Raw genomic sequence first — 25,723 nt, forward strand, 5'->3', positions numbered from 1 at the left:
GGAATAGGGTCCAGTATGCAGCTTGAAGGTTTAGAGGCCATGATTATTTTCATCATTGTGTCAAGAGATATAGTACTAAAACACTTGAGCGTCTCTCTTGATCCTAGGTCCTGGGAGAGTTGTGCAGACTCAGGACAACTGGGCTTTGAAGGAATACGCAGATTTAAAGAGGAGTCCGTAATTTGCTTTCTAATAATCATAATCTTTTCCTCAAAGAAGTTCATGAATTTATCACTGCTAAAGTGAAAGTCATCCTCTCTTGGGGAATGCTGCTTTTTAGTTACCTTTGCGACAGTATCAAAAAGGAATTTCGGATTGTTCTTATTTTCCTCAATTAAGTTAGAAAAATAGGATGATCGAGCAGCAGTAAGGGCTCTTCGGTACTGCACGGTACTGTCTTTCCAAGCTAGTCGGAAGACTTCCAGTTTGGTGTGGCGCCATTTCCGTTCCAATTTTCTGGAAGCTTGCTTCAGAGCTCGGGTATTTTCTGTGTACCAGGGAGCTAGTTTCTTATGAGAAGGGTACTCATTAAGTAAGAGTTGCGTGAAACTAATCATTGTCAAGTGATAGTCACACGGCTCCAGAGCCTGTCTGAAGCCTGTCTGACACAGTTTGAATTGGTGCATTATGCTGAATTCATATCCAAGTGAGAAGGTGGTATTTACCACATTGGACTTGGAATAATCTAATTGGTAATTACTAGTGGGTAACTTCTATCATCCTGATCACAGACTTCTCCTACATGCTGACCTCTGACAGGACTAAAGAAATGACCTCTATAACAGAATTTTCGGCATTTTAATGTAACAACAAAACATTCAGTCATAAAAAGCGATCTATTAATATGTTTTTTAACATTATAATTTGTTTAATATAATGATAGCTGTATTTTAACGTTGATGCAGCTTGTTGGACATTAGCCAATGTGTTCAAACGGCTATTTACGAATTCTCGACTGGTAATTACCACCTTCCACTTGGTTATGAACGCAGCATTAGTTCCCCCGAAGCTAATACTGGAGGATTTTTTCTGTCTTTGGTAGAAGGTGTATGAAGCTGACGAGTCCTGTTGGAAAGAAAACAATGAGTGCCAGTGGACAGGACAGAGTTGAACTCTGACCTCATCTTGGAGCTTTTCTATGGCAAATATTAGATCATACACAGTACCAGTGAATCTAAAGCTGTCCCCAACAATACAAAAATGAAGTCATTCACACCTTTATGTACGTAAAGTTTTAATGAAATAAAATTCTCCATCAGCATATTTACAACACAAAATCAAAGTTTCAATGAACACAATAACGTTGTCATAAAAACAATTAATGCTCGAAAATCATAATGAAGGAAGTGGTATGTACCCTTTGAAAATACACCTGGGAAAATATCAGTGCAAAAATATATCTCATAAACATTATCTCAGAGAGTTTAGTCTCTGCTACTGTCTGTATGCTACAATTAATTAGTTGCTGTTGTTTCTCTCAGTCATGATACAACGACTGTATAAAATAAACGGATTAACCGGTAAGTGCTTCTAATGCATTTTCACCATAGCTATGTAGGGAATAAGTTAAACACTTGTTTAAGTGTTATGTTTTATCTATTGATAATAAAGAATTTGAATGATACATATTTAATATAGAAACCACACAATAAATATACTTATTTTCTACACATTCAATAACTCTGCTTTGATTAATATCACTTTTTTTTTTACAAACAGTACAATGAATCAAATGTTACATTAATCTGATCTGAATACAGTGTATATTCTAAAGACAGCGTCTTCACAGTGTCTCCCAAGGCAGTTGTATGGCTGGGGTAATTATACAGCGTTGTCTCTGTAAGACAGTGACTGAGATACTCAAAGCCAGGAAGTACCTTAGTGAAAGTAGAAAAGATGGGTTGTTGATGTTCTGTTATTATTTTGATATTCAAGTAAATGTCTCTTTCACAAATAAGGATGCCTCGGCATCAACACAATGCCAAACCCCTCCCACTGCAATGTAAAGCACCGAGAACGCCATATGCTAGCTATGCTATGATATGATAGCGTCCATAAGCTCTCATGTGTAAACTATTGTCTATATCCATTTGAAAGGCTGTTTACAGTATACTACTGTGCTTTTCAACAATTGATATCAATAATATCAATTGATATGACAAATTACTATACACAAGCTTCTTACTCAACAATAGGCCTCAACAATTCCGTGAACATATATAAAAAGGAATACCAGTACTGAAGTATGAATTCGGCCAGAAACAATGCACTGTAGATAAATAACTTCCCTATGGAGGATCCAAGATGGCCGACATAACGGGGTCAACGCTTGGAAGTGTTTGGTGGTGAGAGAATCATGTTACCTCCACTAATAAAATCTGTTGTCTCTTTGGTCCTAATCAAAACACACTCTCTAATACGCTCAAACAATGTGTTTCTGTTCACTCCAAGCAATCGTTCACTCCACAACCAAAACCATGTTAAAGCCACCACCCAAACAGCCCCTTCCACTAACAAGCCATTTGCTCAATATGGAAGTACAAATCATGTTTGTTCAGTTTGTGTGTGGTTGTGGTTGTGGTCTTTGGTCATTGTGTTCTCAGTCTGTTGGCACATTGTGGTTTCTAAGATGGGTTCTTTCCTGCGCCTGGTTCTCACGCTGCTGCGTTCTCCTGCAGACCCTCGGTCTCCGCCTGGTCTTCATCAGTGTTTTTCATGAGCTGCTGGTACTTTCTCCTGAAGAAACCAAACTGGAAGGAGAGACAGAGAGAGACAGAGCGAGAGGTAGACAGAGGGAGAGAAAGGCACCCAAACAGAACACGTGAAGGAAGAATAAGAGATGACGTAGGATTATTTCACGTTTCATGTTTTTAATGACACATGCACAAGTGCCGTGAAATGCCTTTCTTGCAAGCTCCAAACCCAACAATGCCGTAATCAATATCAATGTAATACTAAAAATAACAAGGCAGAACACAAACACACGCTAAGCGATAAGAACACTACGAAGGAAGAAGCTACAGTGCCCTCCATAATAATTGACAGTGAAGCATTTTTAAAAAACATTTTGGCTCTATACTCCAAAAGTTTGGATTTGAAATCAAACAATGACCATGAGGTTAAAGTGCAGACAAATCCAAACCTTTGGCCAAATTTTTTTTAAATGCTTCACTGTCCCAATAATTACGGAGAGCGCTGTATATACAGGGTCAGTTCTAATACCATATTTACAATGTGGAGGGATACTGGCGTGATAGAGGTAAGGATAGCTGGTCTAGTTAGGATAGCTCAGAGCTTCTGCTATGTTTCAGTAGTTCAGTTTAAGAGAGTTTTACATCATAAAGTGCAAAAGACTGGCACATACCTTCCAAAGCAGGCCAATGACGAGAGCCAATAGAAGCAGGCCTCCAATCACACTGCCCACAATAACGCCTACAGGGATCTCCCCTTTCACCCCTGGTTTACTGATGGTGACGCCAACCTGCAGACAGGTCAGGAGACAGATGACAGTGTTCAGGAGAAGACGGGATGTTTCACACCAGCAGTCAGGCAATACAACGAGTGTAGCTGTTAATATGCTGGTCATCTAAACACATTGAACTTGTACAAATGAACAAACTCTGCCTGGACATCAGAGATATAACATTAAAGTGTATTGAGAAGTATTTTATGTATTAGTCCAGTACCGTCAGGTGCTTGTGAGAGATGACCAGCAGTTCAGGTTGGGATGTCTCTATCTCTGTGCTCACAGTCAGCACAGTGGACTGGAATGAGGACTGCTCAAAGACAACACAAGAGGAGGACTAATGAGGTGATGTCTGGACACCATTAAAGAGGAGGAGAAGCAAGCATGTAAACAATGTGGAACAGACAAATTTGTCTGTCTATACTTACAGCAGCAAAGGTACCGTTCCATATCCGCGTGGTCACGTTCACAAAGAAATCACTCATCATCCCCATGTCTTTCAGGACACATTTCATAGGCTGGCACTTGGCTGTCTTACAGTTCTGGAAGAATCCGAAAACAATAGATGGGTCATTCCTACCATGCGGTGCCTTTTCTGTCCCGAGGAAATACCACTTCTTATTTAGTGAAAAATGTGGAGTACAAAAGGCTTTAAATATAAGGTCAGATGTCCTTTACCTTAAAAGAACAACAAAAATATGGATCTTGAAAGGGAATTTTCTGCATTTTGAATGTAGGATGTAGGTGTTTTTGCCATGTCCTCCGGTGTTATTCATCAACTTCCACAAGAAACATAAGCCTTAAGGTAATAGCATAATTAAAATCTTTCTTACTTATTTTATAGCCCTATTTAAATTCTCTCTCGTCAATGTTTTTTTCCCTCATGATTATTGTATTTATTATTATTTTATTTAAGATTTTCTGAGTGTCTCTGATATCCCTTTCCACCCTGTTAGTTTGTTTTAATTCTCCATCTAAGAAAACAACCCCTTCCTACAATGACACCACATTCAGGAAGTGTGATCATTTCTTTGGTGGGAAAACAATAGTGCAAAGCTAAATAAATGTAAACATTCAGCTATATCTATTCTTCCATGTTTCATGTTGTTAGTCTGTATGTCCCACTCATACATTTCCACCCTGCTAGGCTTAATTCTAGAGAAAAATCTAGTTAAAATCCTGTTCAAGTGTTCAACATTATGCTAGCTCGAACTTGCTTGCTCACAGAGCTATGGCTAATTTGAACAAAGATGGCATTGACAGACATGACAGCACTGCTTCTAGCTCCTAAGCAACTTTGCAGTATTTGTTTTTTTGTGTGTCATTTCTTGGCCATCACTAGCCGGCTACCACCTGGTAACTCAACCCTGCACCTTAGAGGCTGCTGCCTTATGTACAGTGGGGAGAACAAGTATTTGATACACTGCCTGATTTTGCAGGTTTTCCTACTTACAAAGCATGTAGAGGTCTGTAATTTTTATCATAGGTACACTTCAACTGTGAGGGACGGAATCTAAAACAAAAATCCAGAAAATCACATTGTATGATTTTTAAGTAATTAATTTGCATTTTATTGCATGACATAAGTACTTGATCACCTACCAACCAGTAAGAATTCCGGCTCTCACAGACCTATTAGTTTTTCTTTAAGAAGTCCTCCTGTTCTCCACTCATTACCTGTATTAACTGCACCTGTTTGAACTCGTTACCTGTATAAAAGACACCTGTCCACACACTCAATCAAACAGACTCCAACCTCTCCACAATGGCCAAGACCATGGAGCTGTGTAAGGACACCAGGGATAAAATTGTAGACCTGCACAAGGCTGGGATGGGCTACAGGACAATAGGCAAGCAGCTTGATGAGAAGGCAACAACTGTTGGCGCAATTATTAGAAAATGGAAAAAGTTCAAGATGACGGTCAATCACACTCGGTCTGGAGCTCCATGCAAGATCTCACCTAGTGGGGCATCAATGATCATGAGGAAGGTGAGGGATCAGCCCGGAACTACACGGCAGGACCTGGTCAATGACCTGAAGAGAGCAGGGACCACAGTCTCAAAGAAAACCATTAGTAACACACTACGCCATCATGGATTAAAATCCTGCAGCGCACGCAAGGTCCCCCTGCTCAAGCCAGCGCAAGTCCAGGCCCGTCTGAAGTTTGCCAATGACCATCTGGATGATCCAGAGGAGGAATGGGAAAAGGTCATGTGGTCTGATGAGACAAAAATTGAGCTTTTTGGTCTAAACTCCACTCGCCGTGTTTGGAGGAAGAAGGATGAGTACAACCCCAAGAACACCAACCCAACCGTGAAGCATGGAGGTGGAAACATCATTCTTTGGGGATGCTTTTCTGCAAAGAGGACAGGACGACTGCACCGTATTGAGGGGAGGATGAATGGGGCCATGTATCGCGAGATCTTGGCCAACAACCCCCTCAGTAAGAGAAAACTCCCTCAGTAAGAGTTTTGAAGATGGGTCGTGGCTGGGTCTTCCAGCATGACAACGACCTGAAACACACAGCCAGGGCAACTAAGGAGTGGCTCCGTAAGAAGCATCTTAAGGTCCTGGAGTGGCCTAGCCAGTCTCCAGACCTGAACCCAATAGAACATCTTTGGAGGGAGCAGAAAGTCCGTATTGCCCAGCGACAGCCCCGAAACCTGAAGGATCTGGAGAAGGTCTGTATGGAGGAGTGGGCCAAAATCCCTGCTGCAGTGTGTGCAAACCTGGTCAAGAACTACAGGAAATGTATGATCTCTGTATTTCCAAACAAAGGTTTCTGTACCAAATATTAGGTTCTGCTTTTCTGATGTATCAAATACTTATGTCATGCAATAAAATGCAAATTAATTACTTAAAAATCATACAATGTGATTTTCTGGATTTTTGTTTTAGATTCCGTCTCTCACAGTTGAAGTGTACCTATGATTTAAAAAATTACAGACCTCTACCTGCTTTGTAAGTAGGAAAACCTGCAAAATTGGGCAGTGCAGCCTAGTGGTTAGAGCGTTGGACTAATAACCGGAAGGTTGCAAGTTCAAACCCCCGAGCTGACAAGGTACTAATCTGTCATTCTGCCCCTGAACAGGCAGTTAACCCACTGTTCCTAGGCCGTCATTGAAAATAAGAATTTGTTCTTATCTGACTTGCCTGGTTAAATAAAGGTAAAATAAAAAATAAAAAATACTTGTTCTCCCCACTGTACATGGAATCACTGGTCACTTTAATAATGGAACACTAGTCACTGTAATAATGTTACATACTGCTTTACTCATCTCATTTCAGTATTCTACTGCCACTCTGACATTGCTCGTCCTAAAATGTATATATTTCTTAATTCCATTCTATTACTTTTAGATTTGTGCTTATTGTTGTGAATTTGTAGATATTACTGCACTGTTGGAGCTAGAAACACGCATTTCACTACACCCAAAATAACATCTGCTAAATGTGTGTATGTGACCAATGACATTTGATTTTGATTTTATTTGAATTTGGGCTCCAAATGTCCACCCTGTTAGGATTATGCACCTGAAAGGTTATGAAAAGAACCTGAAAAAACCAAATAAAGTGCCTGAGCTTGACCAATATGTTTTTCAATATGTCCTTTTTTCTGATTATAATGCTATTTTTCTTTTAAATACATATAATTTTTCCTCAAAAGTTATGAGTTCCAAAAGGCACCGCATCGTAGGAATGACCCAGGTATGCATTCAGAGGATATCATTAGATGTAAAACTGTGAACCATCGTAGGAATGACCCAGGTATGCATTCAGAGGATATCATTAGATGTAAAACTGTGAACCATCGTAGGAATGACCCAGGTATGCATTCAGAGGATATCATTAGATGTAAAACTGTGAACCATCGTAGGAATGACCCAGGTATGCATTCAGAGGAGATCATTAGATGTAAAACTGTGAACCATCGTAGGAATGACCCAGGTATGCATTCAGAGAATATCATTAGATGTAAAACTGTGAACCATCGTAGGAATGACCCAGGTATGCATTCAGAGGAGATCATTAGATGTAAAACTTTGAACCATCGTAGGAATGACCCAGGTATGCATTCAGAGGATATCATTAGATGTAAAACTGTGAACCATCATAGGAATGACCCAGGTATGCATTCAGAGGATATCATTAGATGTAAAACTGTGAACCATCGTAGGAATGACCCAGGTATGCATTCAGAGAATATCATTAGATGTAAAACTGTGAACCATCATAGGAATGACCCAGGTATGCATTCAGAGGATATCATTAGATGTAAAACTTTGAACCATCGTAGGAATGACCCAGGTATGCATTCAGAGGATATCATTAGATGTAAAACTTTGAACCTATCTTTGTCTCTCTCTGTCACAAACAATACACACAGGAATGCACACACAAACGCACCAGCTCCTCTGTGCTCATGAGATTCTCCTTGGAGAAGGATGGTGTGTAAGGCTTCTCACTGATCTTCAGAGGATTGACGAGGCTGGCTACTTCACAGCTAACATCTCCAGCCTGCAGAACAACAAGAGGGCAACAGTCAATCACTTTAAAATATAACTAAGTCCATCAGAAAGGTAATTCTTGCCAGATTCTCCCCCGTCAAACCTGGGATTTGAACCAGCAACCCTGGGCCATGCCTAGTTATTTAGAAACAGGTTGACTGGTTATTTTTACTCACAGGTGCAGTGTTGACTCCTGTCACATACAGTAATAGGTTGCCTCCTGCTGTATTGCTGGGCAGTGAGACTGTGAGGTAGGCAATATTCACTGGGAAATTCCCTGTCGAAACCTGAACAGAAGAGAAAACACTTGTCTTACCATTTCTACCACAAGGGGGAAGTATTTTACCACAGACTGACTGACACATAATGACTGTGTACCTGTTTGTGAATTATTTCTCACCTTCAGAGAGAATTTTAACTCAGGACCGATGTCATTGAAAGTATTCACTGTGGTCTTCACCTCATTGTCCATGTCAACCACGTAGAAATTGAGATTTGCTTCCCTGGAGAGAGCAATCTCTGAATCATAGTGGACAGGGATGGAGATAGAGGCGTGGTTGTCTGAGGGGTTCACCTCTGTGCTGTCACTGTAATAAGCACATGTAATCAATCAATCAATCAATCAATCAGTCATGTAACAGAAGATCCATAGGACTAAGAGAGATTACTATGTGATCAACAAACAAGCAACTTCTGTGTACTTCTACCTTAGAGCTTCAAAGCTCACGTCGGCTTCGGTCTGCAGTTGATTCAGATTGAAGTCAAAGTTGATTAGGAATGTCACCTGCAGGGAACAGATGTGTATTGTTTAGAAAACGACAACCCTGGCTGACAAGGAAAGAGAGATAGACCTACACACACGCCCATAGTTTTTTGTTTTGTCGTCAGGTCTTACCTCCTGGTTCTTCCTTAAAGCTGGGTATCCCACCTGGCACGAGAGGCTACGAGTCTCTCGGGTGGAGCTACACTTCACCTCTGTTTCATCACTCTGAAATGAATCCCACAATTTTAGGGAATGTTTACTGATAAATATGCAAATAGTCATCCTATAGTGAGTGTCATGCTAAAAATCAAAGAGGCTGATCCATACTGGAGGAGTGATGGAGGCGTAGAAGAGGTTTTTGGAGTATGTGGCCATGACTCGGGTGTTGTACGCATTCTCCTTCTTGTTGGTCACAGACACAGTGAAGGATAGCCTCTTGTTCTTAAAGCTGACCAACATCTTAGATGAGCTGTAAAACACAACACTCATTTTACTCAAAACAATACAGAGGGGATAAGAATGAATGTTAAAATATACTTGCAGTATGTGAGTGGGATTGTTTCAGTGCTTTGTAATGAAGACACTATTTTATGATGGGGAATCTTTTAACAGTGTCAACATTAACCGGAGCAGTGAAAATAAAATATATCATGCTACCCCTCTGACTGGCCGAGGTGCTGTCTGTCTGTAATGTCTGTCTGTCTGGTCTGGTCTGTCTGCCTGTCTGTTCTGTAATGTCTGTCTGTCTGTAATGTCTGTCTGTCTGTAATGTCTGGTCTGTAATGTTTGTCTGTCTGTCTGGCCTGTAATGTCTGTCTGTCTGGTCTGTAATGCCTGTCAGCCTGTAATGTCTGTCTGTCTGTAATGTCTGTCTGGTCTGTAATGTCTGTCTGTAATGTCTGTGCTGTCTGTATGTCGGGTCTGTAATGTCTGTCTGGTCTGCAATGTCTGTCTGTATGTAATGTCTGTCTGTCTGTAATGTCTGTCTGTCTGGTCTGTAATGTCTGTCTGTCTGTAATGTCTGTCTGTAATGTCTGTCTGTAATGTCTGGTCTGTAATGTCTGGTCTGTCTGGTCTGTAATTTTTGTCTGGTCTGTAATGTCTGTCTGTCTGGTCTGTAATGTCTGTCTGGTCTGTAATGTCTGTCTGTCTGTAATGTCTGTCTGGTCTGGTCTGTAATGTCTGTCTGTCTGGTCTATAATGTCTGTCTGTCTGTCTGGTCTGTAATGTCTGGTCTGTAATTTTTGTCTGGTCTGTAATGTCTGTCTGTCTGGTCTGTAATGTCTGTCTGTCTGTAATGTCTGTCTGGTCTGGTCTGTAATGTCTGTCTGGTCTGGTCTGTAATGTCTGGTCTGTAATGTCTGTCTGTCTGTCTGGTCTGTCTGTCTGTCTGTCTGGTCTGTAATGTATGTCTGTCTGTCTGGTCTGTAATGTATGTCTGTCTGTCTGTACTGTGTGTCTGTACTGTGTGTCTGTACTGTTTGTCTGTACTGTTTGTCTGTACTGTGTGTCTGTACTGTTTGTCTGTATTGTGTGTCTGTTAATGACTCGCTGGGATTCAAACAAATCGCACTGCACTTAACTGTTAAAGGTAATTATGTTTGAGCCGACATCCATAGTGTTTACTGTCAATGTTAACATGTCAGGGAAATTGATTTTAAAAGTCAAGTTCTGTGCAATGTTGCTACATTGTGGTGTGTTTGAATCATGGCCTCTGTCTTTCAACTTATGAAACTATCTGAATTTATTTTCTTTAACCAGCAAGGCTTGATAGAGGAAGTTTATTCTCACTAAAGCAGAACAGCAGAACAGAAAATGGCTTATTTGTCCGGTCCCACAGAAAAACATTTTGGAATACTGTGTTTGCTATTCATGAGATCTTATAGGGAGTGTTAATTTCTGATGGTTTATTTCACTTTGTTTGTTGTATTTCACAAGCTTTGGCAATGTAAACATATGTTTCCGCTATGCCAATAAAGGCCATTTGAATTGAATTGATTTAGGTTTAAGGTAGCCTGCACCACTGAGCGCCGTGTTCAGTATGGATTTACTATGCTGGATTGAGTGTCAGATCTCACCTGGGAATCATCTCTCCTTTCTTGACGTTCAAGAGCAGGTCACTCTCACACAGCTCATCAGAGCCACAGTCTTTGGAGAATGGGATCTGTGAGTGTTAAGAGAGACATGACACTCTGTTTAAGGGTTGAATTGGGAATTCAGATGTGGAGGTGCCCTATCCCAGTTCTACATCCCAGTTCAACTCTAACCCCAGCCTCAACCACAACCCTAATCCTAGCCCTAACCCTAGCCTCAACCTCAACCCCAACCCTAACCCCAGCCTCAACCACAACCCTAGCCCTAACACTATCCTCAACCACAACCCTAACCCTAGCCTCAACCACAAACCTAGCCCTAAACCTAGGCTCAACCACAACCACAACCCTAACCCTAGCCTCAACCACAACCCTAGCCCTAACCATAGCCTCAACCACAACCCTAGCCCTAACCCTATCCTTAACCACAACCCTAACCCTAGCCTCAACCACAACCACAACCCTAGCCCTAAACCTAGCCTCAACCACAACCCTAGCCCTAGCCTCAAACACAACCCTAGCCCTAACCCTAACCCTAGCCCTAGCCTCAACCCCAATCCTAAACCCAGCCTCAAACACAACCCTAGCCCTAACCCTATCCTCAACCACAACCCTAACCCTAGCCTCAACCACAACCCTAGCCCTAAACCTAGCCTCTACCACAACCACAACCCTAGCCCTGAACCTAGCCTCAACCACAACCACAACCCTAGCCCTGAACCTAGCCTCAACCACAACCCTAGCCCTAAACCTAGCCTCTACCACAACCACAACCCTAGCCCTGAACCTAGCCTCAACCACAACCACAACCCTAGCCCTGAACCTAGACTCAACCACGACCGTAGCCCTAAACCTAGCCTCATCCACAACCACAACCCTAACCCTAGCCTTAACCACAGCCCTAACCCTCAACCACAACCCTAACACTAATCCTAACCCTAGCTCTAAACCTAGCCCTAACCCTAGACTCAACCACAACCCTAACCCTAACCCTAACCCTAACACTATCACTAGCCCTAACCCTAGCCCTAATGCTAACCCTAACCCTAGCCCCAACCCTAACCCTAACCCTAACCCTAACCCTAACCCTAACCCTAACCCTAGCCCTAACCCCAACCCTAGCACCAACCCTAACCCTAACCCTAGCCCTATCGCTAACCCTAGCCCTGCACTAACACATAAAGCACAGATACTACCATCAATAGACATTTAAAAAAACTTCAAGCAACTGCCAATAGCGTGCAAAGCTGTCATCAAGGCACAGGGTGGCTACTTTGAAGAATCTCAAATATAAAATGTTTTGATTTGTTTAACACTTTTTTGTTTACTACATTATTCCATATGTGTTATTTCTTCACTATTATTCTACAATGTAGAAAATAGTAAAAATAATAAAAATAAAGAAAAACCCTAGAATGAGTAGGTGTGTCCAAACTTTATACCGGTACTGTATACGCTATCACATATTATTGAAACTCACAAAGAACTCCCATGAAGTAGGACGGAGGACATCTAGAACAGGACTGGAGTCTGGGTCATGCAGAGCGATGTCCACACGCAGACCGATGGAGCTCACAAAGTCAGGGGCCTCCTGTCAGACAATAAGATAGGATTTATTTGATTTGTTTAATTCATTTGACTGGGAACATGTGCAACACAACAAACATTGTACAACATTTTAGCTACATACTGTACATAGCTAATTCTCTACAGGATCAGAACTTAGTAACATTTTTGGAATTGTATAAGGAAAACCACATGAGAATACAGCAATGTAGTGTACTTTATATCCTTTTTAATGTTTATACATACATGTAAATATTAGTCTTGGCGATGTCCCTCAAATAATAATATATTTATTTTTAAAGAGATTGATATATTAATGACATGTACCAATTGATTCTTGAAGAATATAACTTATAAATGCCTCATGAGCTTAGTTCAACTGTCGTACCCCATCAGTACCTTAACTTCTTGGTGACTGGGGGGCAGTATTGAGTAGCTTGGATGAATAAGGTGCCCAGAGTAAACTGTCTGCAACTCAGCCATAAAAGCTAGAATATGCATATAATTAGTATATTTGGATTGAACACACTCTGAAGTTTCTAAAACTGTTTGAATGATGTCTGTGAGTATGATGAGTATAATAGAACTAGTCAGGTGAAAACCTGAGAAGAAAATCTTTGTTTTTCAACTAATTCCCTATTGAAGATACAGTGGGATATTGGTCATGTTGCACTTCATAAGGCTTCCACTAGATGTCAACAGTCTTTTGAACCTTGTTTGATGCTTCTACTGTGAAGTGGGGCCGAATGAGAGGGAAATGAGTCAGAGGTCTGGCAGAGAGGCACGAGCTTGTGACGCGCGGTCATGTGAGAGTTACCTCACGTTCCATTGCTTTTCTATAGACAAAGGAATTCTCCGGTTGGAACATTATTGGAACATTATTGAAGATTTATGTTAAAAATATCCTAAAGATTGATACTATACTTAGTTTGACATGTTTCTACGACCTGTAATATAACTTTTTTGACTTTTCGTTCGACCTTTTGGCTGGATGTGCACGCGCGTTTGGATTTGTTTACCAAACGCCCTAACAAATGATGGTATTTGGACATAAATGATTAACTTTATCGAACAAATCAAACATTTATTGTGGAATTGGGATTCCTGGGAGTGCATTCTGATGAAGATCATCAAAGGTAAGTGAATATTTATAATGCTATTTCTGACTAATGTTGACTACACAACATAACGGATATCTCTTTGGCTGTTTTGGTCTCTGAGCGCCGTACTCAGATTATTGCATGGTGTGCTTTTTCTGTAAAGTTCTTTTGAAATCTGACACAGCGGTTGCATTATGGAGAAATGTATCAAAAGTTCCATATATAATAGTTGTATCTTTTATCAATGTTTATTATGAGTATTTCTGTGAATTGATGTGGCTCTCTGCAAAATCATCGCATGTTTTGGAACATCTTGAACATAACACGCCACTGTAAAATTGGATTTTTGGATATAAATATGCACTTTATCGAACAAAACATAAATGTATTGTGTAACAAGTCATCTGATGAAGATCATCAAAGGTTAGTGATTCATTTTATCTATATTTCTGCTTTTTTGTGACTCCTCTCTTTGGCTGGAAAAATGGCTGTGTTTTTCTGTGACTTGGTGGTGACCTAACATAATCGTTTGTGGTGCTTTCGCTGTAGAGCCTTTTTGAAATCAGACTCTGTGGCTGGATTAACGAGAATGTTATCTTTAAAATTGGGTAAAATACTTGTATGCTTGAGGAATTTTAATTATGAGATTTTTGTTGTTTTGAATTTGGCGCCCTGCACTTTCACTGGCTGTTGGCGGGGTGGGACGCTACCGTCCCGAATATCCCAGAGAGGTTAAACATAAGCTTGTTTTACTCCAATGTTTGTAAACAATGTAAATGTGAACAACAACTGTATAGCCTCAAAACATGGTTAAAACTATAATTTTTATATCATGGATCGGTCAGTCCTTGCATCCATAGCTCTGTCTATGAATTTGAGAGTGATTATGCTTTGTTATTGTTCCAACTGCAGATTGCCCCTTTAAGTGTTGAAAGGATGCTTCCTCCATTCAAAATGAACACAGTCATTCAATAAGACCTGATGAAGGAGGAAAACCAGACACACTTCATTCAGCAAACCATCATTTCATATTATCTATCTTTACCTGAACAAAAACCTCATAGGCGTCACAGAGCTCCCTGGTGGAAACCCGGATGTCTTTCTGCAGGACTCTCTCTGAGTTACTGAACTGACCTCTGGAGGTGACACGAGACGACTGGAGATCAGCATCCAGGGTCAGGTTGTACCTGAGAGCTGAGGTGAGACGTAACAGAGGCAACAAGACACAATTAGAGGGCGCTAAGACCATTGCTATGATGTGAGAAGCCCCTGTAATACTGAACGTGGCCACTGATATGACAGTGACTGTGGAGAGGGGAAGGGAGAGGGAGAGGGCAAGAGAAGGAGAGAGAGGGGGAGAGAGAGGAAGTAGAAGAGAAGGAGAATGAGAGAGCGATAGATTGACACAGGAAAGCAGGGCTTACCCACAGGTCCTACAGGTATCTTGGGCCTGAAGGTTGCACTAAAACAGACAGTGGTATTGAAGCAGGACACCAGCCTCCCACTGACCCTGCACGTCTTACTCAGGATGTTGACATTGTCAGGGTTAAAGGTCACCCTCGCTGTCACCACGGCCAGACCTCGAGACCTGGGAGAGGAACAGTCTACTGAGATTTCTTGTCATAATCCTAATCATTAAGTCATACTGTAGGAGTCAACTTTAGATTGGTTGATTGATTCATTCCTTTATTGGTTCATTGATTGGTTAATTGGTTGACTGACTGGTTGATTCATTCTTTAAATAATGATATAATGGACATCAGCAGCTATGTAGAAGTGGTTAGCAGCAGTGTCAGACCCAGTGGGGAATGGACATTATTGTATTTCAGCTAGCTGTTCTGCTCTTCATATGGAGTGGGACGAGATAACAACACTCAATTAGTTTACACAGTTAATAGCAAGCTGTCCATGAGAAAGCACATCTCCCTCAGTCAACTAAAACTTGAGGAGACAAGTATTGGATGTTTCTCTCACAACCTACTGTAATTCCATTGATTTGGTTTAGAGTTACTTTCACCCAAAATAAGTTGGCCAGCTGCTAAGAACAGCTGGCAACTTGAGTGGGACGTGTTGGAATTGTGGGAAACAAAATGATATAGTTGGGGGGGGGGGTGGAACAGGGTTAATACAAAGAAAAGAGAAGAAACTAGCAAATCTCACCAGAGCTGGACCACCTTCCCATAAGCCCCCACTGATACATCTGGGATGGTGTCATCGTTTAGGTCAGAGTTGGCGTCTAGGGACCGCCCAAAATACTTCAATGCAGGGTCCAGCTTGGAGCCCAGGATTCTCTGAAATGAACAGGATAAAAGATGATCTCACAACTGGATCTCACATCCAATGCTCACGTTGACTGATTTCTAACAGCCTGAGCACCATCTGCATCATCAGCAGGTCTGTATTCAGAGGACAGTGTTGAGTCCTGTCGCTACCTGAGAACACTGCGTCCTCAGTTTCTTCTTGTCCCCGTTGAAGACATAAATGACCCCCCTGTTGTTGTCTTCCAGCGGGGCTCCCACCACTACATCACTGTAACCATCCATGTTGAGGTCAGGCACCGCTGAGATGGACATCCCAAAACGAGCGTTGTCCGCCGGGGACGGACCCCTCAGGATCCCCTGGTCACTTAGGATGCCCTAGAAACACCAATGCAAAATAATTCATATTGAATATATTGTAAGTGTGCTTAGGATGATCTCTTTCAGAATGTCCTGAACCACTGTGCTCAGAAGTTGTGGTGTGGAGACCAAAGGGAAAGCATTAGATGAAATATACAGCATTGGGTCTGCCCTCAGAAAAGAGATGAAAGGCTTTAGGAAGATATGCTGGGCATTGTCATGAGAAAGCTTTGGGAGTAGGTTACAGTACCGTAGAGTAGAGTTCAGTACATATAGTAGACTGCAGTAGGTTACAGTACCGTAGAGTAGAGTACAGTACATATAGTAGACTGCAGTAGGTTACAGTACCGTAGAGTAGAGTACAGTACCGTAGAGTAGAGTACAGTACATATAGTAGACTGCAGTAGGTTACAGTACCGTAGAGTAGAGTACAGTACCGTAGAGTAGAGTACAGTACATATAGTAGACTGCAGTAGGTTACAGTACCGTAGAGTAGAGTACAGTACCGTAGAGTAGGTTACAGTACCGTAGAGTAGAGTACAGTACCGTAGAGTAGGTTACAGTACCGTAGAGTAGAGTACAGTACATGTAGTAGACTGCAGTAGGTTACAGTACCGTAGAGTAGAGTCCAGTACCGTAGAGTAGAGTACAGTACCGTAGAGTAGAGTACAGTACATATAGTAGTCTGCAGTAGGTTACAGTACCGTAGAGTAGAGTACAGTACCGTAGAGTAGAGTACAGTACATATAGTAGTCTGCAGTAGGTTACAGTACCGTAGAGTAGAGTACAGTACCGTAGAGTACAGTACCGTAGAGTAGAGTACAGTACATATAGTAGTCTGCAGTAGGTTAGGGTACCGCAGAGTAGAGTATAGTATAGTAGTGTTGAGTACAGTACATATAGTAGACTGCAGTAGGTTACAGTACCGTAGAGTACAGTACCGTAGAGTAGAGTACAGTACCGTAGAGTAGAGTACAGTATAGTAGTGTAGAGTACAGTACCGTAGAGTAGGTTACAGTACCGTAGAGTAGAGTACAGTATAGTAGTGTAGAGTACAGTACATATAGTAGACTGCAGTAGGTTACAGTACCGTAGAGTAGAGTACAGGTAATATACTAGACCGCAGTAGGTTACAGTACCGTAGAGTAGAGTACAGTACATATAGTAGACTGCAGTAGGTTACAGTATCGTAGAGTAGAGTACAGTACCGTAGAGTAGAGTACAGTACATATAGTAGACTGCAGTAGGTTACAGTACCGTAGAGTAGAGTACAGTACCGTAGAGTAGAGTACAGTACATATAGTAGACTGCAGTAGGTTACAGTACCGTAGAGTAGAGTACAGTACCGTAGAGTAGAGTAGAGTACAGTACATATAGTAGACTGCAGTAGGTTACAGTACCGTAGAGTAGAGTACCGTAGAGTAGAGTACAGTACCGTAGAGTAGGTTACAGTACCGTAGAGTAGAGTACAGTACCGTAGAGTAGGTTACAGTACCGTAGAGTAGAGTACAGTACATGTAGTAGACTGCAGTAGGTTACAGTACCGTAGAGTAGAGTCCAGTACCGTAGAGTAGAGTACAGTACCGTAGAGTAGAGTACAGTACATATAGTAGTCTGCAGTAGGTTACAGTACCGTAGAGTAGAGTACAGTACCGTAGAGTAGAGTACAGTACATATAGTAGTCTGCAGTAGGTTACAGTACCGTAGAGTAGAGTACAGTACCGTAGAGTACAGTACCGTAGAGTAGAGTACAGTACATATAGTAGTCTGCAGTAGGTTACAGTACCGCAGAGTAGAGTATAGTATAGTAGTGTTGAGTACAGTACATATAGTAGACTGCAGTAGGTTACAGTACCGTAGAGTACAGTACCGTAGAGTAGAGTACAGTACCGTAGAGTAGAGTACAGTATAGTAGTGTAGAGTACAGTACCGTAGAGTAGGTTACAGTACCGTAGAGTAGAGTACAGTATAGTAGTGTAGAGTACAGTACATATAGTAGACTGCAGTAGGTTACAGTACCGTAGAGTAGAGTACAGATAATATACTAGACCGCAGTAGGTTACAGTACCGTAGAGTAGAGTGCAGTACATATAGTAGACCGCAGTAGGTTACAGTACCGTAGAGTAGAGTACAGTACATATAGTAGACCGCAGTAGGTTACAGTACCGTAGAGTAGAGTACAGTACATATAGTAGACTGCAGTAGGTTACAGTACCGTAGAGTAGAGTACAGTATAGTAGAGTACAGTACAGTATAGTAGAGTAGAGTACAGTATATATAGTATACTGCAGTAGGTTACAGTACCGTAGAGTAGAGTACAGTATAGTAGAGTACAGTATAGTACAGTACAGTACATATAGTAGACTGCAATAGGTTACAGTACCGTAGAGTAGAGTACAGTATAGTAGAGTACAGTACAGTACATATAGTAGACTGTAGTAGGTTACGGTATAGTAGAGTACAGTATAAAAAAAACATTGATTGAACCTTTATTTAACTAGGCAAGTCAGTTAAGAACAAATTCTTATTTACAATGACGGCCTACCAAAAGGCAAAAGGCTTCCTGCAGGGAAGGGGGCTGGGATAAAAAATATTTTTAAAAATATATATATATAGGACAAAACACACATCACGACAAGAGAGACAACACTACATAAAGATAGACCTAAGACAACAACATAGCATGACAGCAACACATGACAATACAGCATGGTAGCAACACAACATGACAACAACATGTTAGCAACACAACATGGCAGCAGCACAACATGGTAGCAGCACAAAACAGGGTACAAACATTGTTGGGCACAGAGAACACTACAAAGGGCAAGAAGGTAGAGACAACAATACATCACGCAAAGCAGCCACAACTGTCAGCAAGAGTGTCTATGATTGAGTTATTGAATGAAGAGATTGAGATAAAACTGTCCAGTTTGAGTGTTTGTTGCAGCTTGTTCCAGTCGCTAGCTGCAGCGAACTGAAAAGACGAGTGACCCAGGGATGTGTGTGCTTTGGGGACCTTTAACAGAATGTGACTGGCAGAACGGGTGTTGTATGTGGAGGATGAGGGCTGCAGTAGATATCTCAGAGTATCTCAATGTACAGTACAGTAGACTACAGTAGGTTACAGTACAGTAGAGTACAGTAGAGTACAGTACAATACAGTACAATAGACTACAGTAGGTTACAGTACAGTAGACTACAGTAGGTTACAGTAGAGTACAGTAGAGTACAGTACAATACAGTACAGTAGACTACAGTAGGTAACAGTACAGTAGACCACAGTACAGTAGACTACAGTAAGTTACAGTACTGTAGAGTACAGTACAGTACACTACAGTAAGTTACAGTACTGTAGAGTACAGTACAGTAGACTACAGTAGGTTACAGTACAGTAGAGTACAGTACACTACAGTAGGTTACAGTACAGTAGAGTACAGTACAATACTGCACAGTAGAGTACAGCACAGTAGAGTACAGTACAGTAGAATACAGCACAGTGCAGTACAGTGCAGTAGAGTACAGTACAGTACAGCAGAATACAGCACAGTACAGTAGAGTACAGTACAGTACAGTACAGTAGAGTACAGCACAGTAGAGTACAGCACAGTACAGTAGACTACAGTACAGTAGACTACAGTAGGTTACAGTACAGTACAGTACAATACTGCACAGTAAAGTACAGTACAGTAGAATACAGCACTGTGCAGTACAGTAGAATACAGCACAGTGTAGTAGAGTGCAGTATGTGTGGCTTACCTTGGTGAAAGAGAGGAGATAGACCTTCCCAGTCTCCTTCTTCTGTTCATTCATGAACATGGGAGCGCCGACCAGCAGTATATCAGACACACCATCTTTATCCACATCCAGAGGACAGAGTACACTGCCATAGTAGGAGCCTATCTACAGAATAGAAAGCACATGGAACACACAGTATCTTTAGAGCCTATCTACAGAATAGAAAGCACATGGAACACACAGTATCTTCAGAGCCTATCTACAGAATAGAAAGCACATGGAACACACAGTATCTTTAGAGCCTATCTACAGAATAGAAAGCACATGGAACACACAGTATCTTCAGAGCCTATCTACAGAATAGTAAGCACATGGAACACACAGTATCTTTAGAGCCTATCTACAGAATAGAAAGCACATGGAACACACAGTATCTTTAGAGCCTATCTACAGAATAGAAAGCACATGGAACACACAGTATCTTTAGAGCCTATCTACAGAATAGAAAGCACATGAAGCCTATCTACAGAATACAAAGCACATGGAACACACAGTATCTTTAGAGCCAGTGAGTAGAAACAAAGGATAACAACATTAACAAGTCAGATATGATAGATCACACATAGATAATAGAGAGAACAGAGATAATAGAAAGCTATGACATCTACCACCAGAAAAAGGTACATGCTCTTCTCTGTCAGCCAGTCCCACCCTAATACCTGATCTCCTTTCTGGGAGTCTATGACGGTGGGTTGTCCTTTGCTGTTGATGATGTACACTATGACCTGTCCAGTGTGGTTGGACCGAGGAGCGCCAGCCACGTAGTACTCCGTGCTGCCATCATTCAACGTTGTCACAGAGTAGCCTGAACCGAACAGCCAAACAGAACATTATGCACTGATCTGTAACAATATCCAGTGCTAGAGGTTTTACTGCCAGTCACACTGTAAATCAAGATATATTTAGTTTGAGCTCCAATAAACATTCAAATTGGCTTAGAAATTGTTGGAAAATCAAGAGGCGTAAGAATGGCTTGGTGCTGTATGATAAACCAACAATAAAATAGCACCGCTTAAAATGAAGATGAAGGAGCAAATATTGACTTGTAAAACATATCAAACTCACATACCTAATAGTGAACTGTGGTTTCTGTCCTCTAGAATGTTCTCGAAGGCCGTCTTGGGGAAGATGTCTGATTTCTGAGGAGTGTAGTGAACCACAGTACCACTCCAGCCATAGGCCCCCACTGCACCCAGCATCATCATATTCTAGAACAAGTGGGAGAGAATGGCCTGTTTAAACATGCTGAATAGTGGCTTACAGGTTGGAAATACATGTGAAGGTTTGTGTGATAGTATCCATAGCCCATACATACCTGCTTATTGGTTTGGTGGGCACTGAAGCCCACTTGGGACATCTCCATCTGAAAATCACCCCCTTTCCCAGTACCTGTCTCTCGAGACAACACACAATGAAAATATTAGTGGCTTTGTTTACTGTCCTGTACAGTAAAAGGTAACATGTCTTCAAGGTCCATTCATATTGCTGGAATGTATATAGGTCGATATTTCTTCATTATGGATACAAATTTGACCTCTATAAATAAATCAGAATAAATGACTTTAGAAAACGGTAGTGTACCCTCTATATTGAAGATTCTGTCTCCCAGAGTTCCAGCGATCTCAAGCAGAGCTTCCTCAGCTGACACATTGAAGAAGTACCTGTCTGTCGGGGTACTGGCGATGGACTTGATCTCAGCAATCAGGTTTTTAGTGTCGATGTCATTCCTTATGTAATAGCCGAGGACCTAGAAACATAATAAATAATACATCTTAAAGCAATTTATATTAGAATGAAAGGGACGATTAATCAAACATAAAAATGTAATGTTATAAAGGGATCAACCAGTAAATGTTAATACCTCACACTCAACGCTGTATATAAGTATACCTATGTGCCTTTTGCTAAAGAGAGACAAACCTAGATATGTATACGTCAAGCTAAATGTGATATTAACTTACAGCAATACCAAACCGGGTGATCTTCTCCTGCTCACACTTCCCGATGACGTCGTCTTTGAGGCCGTTGTCATGAGACTCTCCATCTGTCACCACCACCATCACCTTGCTGGCTCCAGGTCGGGCACCGTTCGTAGGCAGGAACGCCTGCCGTCTGAGATGCACACTCAATAGGTGTCAAACAGCAACATCCATCTCAAACCCAAGTCAATAGCAATAAGCATAGCTTCTAAAACGCTTGTTCTGAACACATTTTATTTGGTTGGATTCCATTGAATTCCTTTCTTCCAAGTGTTGTATTCCTTTCTATTCAAGTGTTCCATTCTAACCCCCTCTTAGGGGGGTTTCAGTTTCAAATAGAGGTTCTAATCCTTTTGTTCAAGTCTTTTTAGAAATATGTTGAGTCAACAGAGGCAGGATATGTTTATTTAGAATACATGAGGTCACGGTCACTTAAGGACCCATTGATTACCAGAAAACAAGAGGAAATGACTGAGAATGTTGGCATTGCAGGCAGGGAAAGTGTTTCTCACTGAGACGCACCTGGCAAATTCAATGGCCCGGAAGGTGTTAGTCTGCAGGCCTGACTTCTGGCGTATGTTCGCTGCGGCCGCAATGATTGAGTCTTTGGTTTTGTAGGAGTTCAGATAGAATTCAAAATTCGGATCAACCGCATACTGTATAATACTTACCTGAAAGCACAAACATAAAGTCAACAAACAAACTGATAGGGACAAATGCATGTCATTTACTTGGGCCAGGATTCAATCCGACAGTGGGTTGTCGGCAATGCGGCTTTTAAAGGCAATTTCAAAATGAGACGAAATATGCATGGTTTATCTTGAATGAGATCTAGAACGCAGGAACATTGCCTTTAAAAGCTGCATTGTCGATTGCATCCGGCTTTTGACAATTCCTATAAATAAATGGCAGCCGTGGCATTTCATTCTACCTGAGCCCAGGTAGAAATTATGTACAGTACACTGATAACTGTGATCCCACTTACCTGAGTATTGTCAGGTCCAATATCCAAGTTCTCCAACAGTTTCTTGAGGAAAGCCACAACTGGTGGCCAGGGATATATACTGTTAGAGCCATCCAAGACAATAGCAATATCCATGGGACCCCCACAAGCTGGAAAGACGGTAGCCATGTATAACTCCAATTACAAAGGGGTGTTAAATATGATATACAGTAGGACTTCATTTATACTTTTAATCAAAGGTGAAAACAATACAGAATTCTTATTCTAAGGATACACATGTAAAAATGATTGTGGACTCTTACTCTGAAGGGCAGGTGAGAATGAAGACAGGGGGTTGAAGAGAGGGCTGACTTCTGCACAGATCCCTGGGTAGTAATATTGACTGCCACATTTCTGAGCCCACAGAGGTCCACATGTCTACCAGGAAAAGAAGACGCATGAGACAGACGGTAAAACATCCAAAACAATCTTTAGGCTATTAGGGTATCTAGGGTTAGGGTAGCTCGGGTTAGGGTATCTAGGGTTAGGGTAGCTAGGGTTAGGGTAGCTTGGGTTAGGGTAGCTAGGGTTAGGGTAGCTTTGGTTAGGGTAGCAAGGGTTAGGGTCTCTTGGGTTAGGGTATCTTGGGTTAGAGTAGCTAGGGTTAGGGTAGCTAGGGTTAGGGTATCTTGGGTTAGAGTAGCTAGGGTTAGGGTAGCTAGGGTTAGGGTATCTTGGGTTAGAGTAGCTAGGGTTAGGGTATCTTGGGTTAGAGTAGCTAGGGTTAGGGTAGTTCTACAGCTGTACAGAAGTAGTGATGTAAAATCTGCTTACCATAAACATATCTTCTGTAGCTGTACGGGTTAGGGTCAGCCCCAGGCTCATGTTGACATTGACATTACTCACTGTTGATATGCTGACTGAGTCTGTAACAGGAGAGGACGAACAGTTAGTACACTGTACTTACAGGAATAATTATGCTGCAATAAGAAAAACACTGTAAAGTGTTATTGAATACATTCTCATGGTGTAATTACAGAGGTTTACTAACATTCATTAAAACACTAAATGAGCACAGAGTTCAATGAGAACTCTCAACTCTGAACAAAATCCCATCCTAACTTCTGTGGCCATAATTCTGACTGACAGACAGATTTGACAGGATTCAAAGAGATTTAAAGGAACGCTATGGTAAAACACAAGATAACACTACACGAGTCACACAAGGATTGCTAAAAGAATAAGAGTTGGTTATAGAAAATAGCTGGAGCTGTCTTACTTTGCAGGTTGAGTCTCTGACATCCTGAACTGGCCCCTCTGATCTCACACTTGTAGACGTCTCCTTTCCTGTCCTGGTTGTATCCACTCCAGGGAGAACCAACCAGCAACCTGGGGGGAAACACACACACACACACACATCACAAATAATGACTTACAATGGTGTGAAGATCTAAATTACTTCATTAATGGCAACTACTGTAATGCCATTGTCAGGAAATAGTTGGATACAGTACCATACATTCACAACAAGACAATTAGAGTAACATGATCTGTAAGCAGAGTTTGTTCTTTTCTACAGGTGTGGAAGGTAAACACATACTCTACCAACATCATCACAGTTCATCTTAGGGTGGAAGGTATAACAAGCACCTTAACCCTGAGGGGCAAAGTGCAGACATGTAGGGTCTTCATTTGATCATTCTTTTGTCGCAGAGAATTTTCATGCACTGCGGGAAATACAAACTTGTAGCGTGTTCGAGATTTAAAAAGGCTTCTAAAAATTGTCATTTCCACTTTAGAATGTTAGACTTGATTTCCCCTTACAAAAATGTATCAATCCCTATAAAATAAATGTCCATTATATAAATCCACATAATACTTCACATTTCCTCTTGCTGCAGGATTATTTTCCTGCTGTAACAGAATGGCTCAAATTAAGATCCTACATCTGTAAGGGGATGTTTTCAGTCTCCTTCTGTTGCATGAGAAGGAAAGAGCCATAATCAGTGGCAGTCCTGTTGTCTGCTGCTGGTGGATCAGGAGCTGGGTAACCATGGTGATTACACAGCATTACCACCATGTGAGTCAGCCAGTCAGGACACACATGCCCACTACATTACACAATGTGATGTCAAACACCCTCCCACAAAAACCAGCCACACATATGACCCTTTCTTGATTAGCTTATATACACACAGACGCACACACACACACACACACACACACACACACACACACACACACACACACACACACACACACACACACACACACACACACACACACACACAGACACAGACACAGACACAGACACACACACACACACAGACACACACACAGACACACACACACACACACACACACACACAGACAGACAGAACAGAACAGAGCCCAATCCATTACACATGACACATCATGGAGGAAAGCCCCACCTTGCTAGACTACACAGTGTGGACAGACAGACCACCTAGCGTTTCTAAACTGTTGACACACAGATGGACTCACTGCAACATCCTGTGAGGTACAGTATAACATCACAACAGCACCACTCAGACTGAGAAAGAGTGGGCACAGACATACTGAAATGATGGCCATTGGGGTGTGTCAGTGAAGTCTTGCTGTGTTTTGATTGGCCATTCATGAGGGTAGAACTAGAGTTCTGGGAATACCTGTATGATGTTCTATTACAAACAAATCTATTTGTTGGTGTGATATTAAACCTAGTAAAGACTGAATGAAAGTCCATAGCATCAGCTGGATTCAGGACTTGATGGACGGTGGGCAAAGTTCTTTGCAAGCCTGGTATCACAAAGAAGAGAAACATGCCTTCTACTGGCTACAGAATACACACTATTGTGTTGTGCTTCTCATTGCTGGTGTTAGATGAA

At 41.5% G+C, this 25,723-nt stretch overlaps 1 protein-coding gene across 1 annotated transcript in view; it reads right to left on the reverse strand.

Annotated features, from left to right (window-relative positions):
- Nucleotides 1-1,213: 1,213 nt before the first annotated feature.
- LOC109892366 (integrin alpha-2) overlaps nucleotides 1,214-25,723 on the reverse strand; it is a 35,885-nt gene continuing 11,375 nt past the window's right edge. Inside the window, exons 3-29 of the mRNA XM_020484856.2 lie at nucleotides 24,115-24,224; nucleotides 23,670-23,761; nucleotides 23,159-23,273; nucleotides 22,878-23,005; nucleotides 22,415-22,563; nucleotides 21,875-22,025; nucleotides 21,495-21,660; nucleotides 21,229-21,302; nucleotides 20,983-21,121; nucleotides 20,573-20,718; nucleotides 19,875-20,018; nucleotides 15,930-16,133; nucleotides 15,658-15,788; nucleotides 14,922-15,085; nucleotides 14,543-14,691; nucleotides 12,312-12,422; nucleotides 10,817-10,902; nucleotides 9,066-9,207; nucleotides 8,871-8,963; nucleotides 8,683-8,759; nucleotides 8,376-8,562; nucleotides 8,152-8,262; nucleotides 7,875-7,985; nucleotides 3,895-4,008; nucleotides 3,687-3,776; nucleotides 3,365-3,481; nucleotides 1,214-2,750 (exon numbers count right to left, since the gene is read on the reverse strand). Coding sequence (XP_020340445.1) covers nucleotides 2,655-2,750; nucleotides 3,365-3,481; nucleotides 3,687-3,776; nucleotides 3,895-4,008; nucleotides 7,875-7,985; nucleotides 8,152-8,262; nucleotides 8,376-8,562; nucleotides 8,683-8,759; nucleotides 8,871-8,963; nucleotides 9,066-9,207; nucleotides 10,817-10,902; nucleotides 12,312-12,422; nucleotides 14,543-14,691; nucleotides 14,922-15,085; nucleotides 15,658-15,788; nucleotides 15,930-16,133; nucleotides 19,875-20,018; nucleotides 20,573-20,718; nucleotides 20,983-21,121; nucleotides 21,229-21,302; nucleotides 21,495-21,660; nucleotides 21,875-22,025; nucleotides 22,415-22,563; nucleotides 22,878-23,005; nucleotides 23,159-23,273; nucleotides 23,670-23,761; nucleotides 24,115-24,224 — 3,397 coding nt within the window. The 3' untranslated portion in view covers nucleotides 1,214-2,654. The remainder of the gene's footprint in view (nucleotides 2,751-3,364; nucleotides 3,482-3,686; nucleotides 3,777-3,894; nucleotides 4,009-7,874; nucleotides 7,986-8,151; nucleotides 8,263-8,375; nucleotides 8,563-8,682; nucleotides 8,760-8,870; nucleotides 8,964-9,065; nucleotides 9,208-10,816; nucleotides 10,903-12,311; nucleotides 12,423-14,542; nucleotides 14,692-14,921; nucleotides 15,086-15,657; nucleotides 15,789-15,929; nucleotides 16,134-19,874; nucleotides 20,019-20,572; nucleotides 20,719-20,982; nucleotides 21,122-21,228; nucleotides 21,303-21,494; nucleotides 21,661-21,874; nucleotides 22,026-22,414; nucleotides 22,564-22,877; nucleotides 23,006-23,158; nucleotides 23,274-23,669; nucleotides 23,762-24,114; nucleotides 24,225-25,723) is intronic.

The sequence above is a fragment of the Oncorhynchus kisutch genome, linkage group LG6 (genome assembly GCF_002021735.2).
Source record: "Oncorhynchus kisutch isolate 150728-3 linkage group LG6, Okis_V2, whole genome shotgun sequence".
NCBI lineage: Eukaryota > Metazoa > Chordata > Actinopteri > Salmoniformes > Salmonidae > Oncorhynchus > Oncorhynchus kisutch.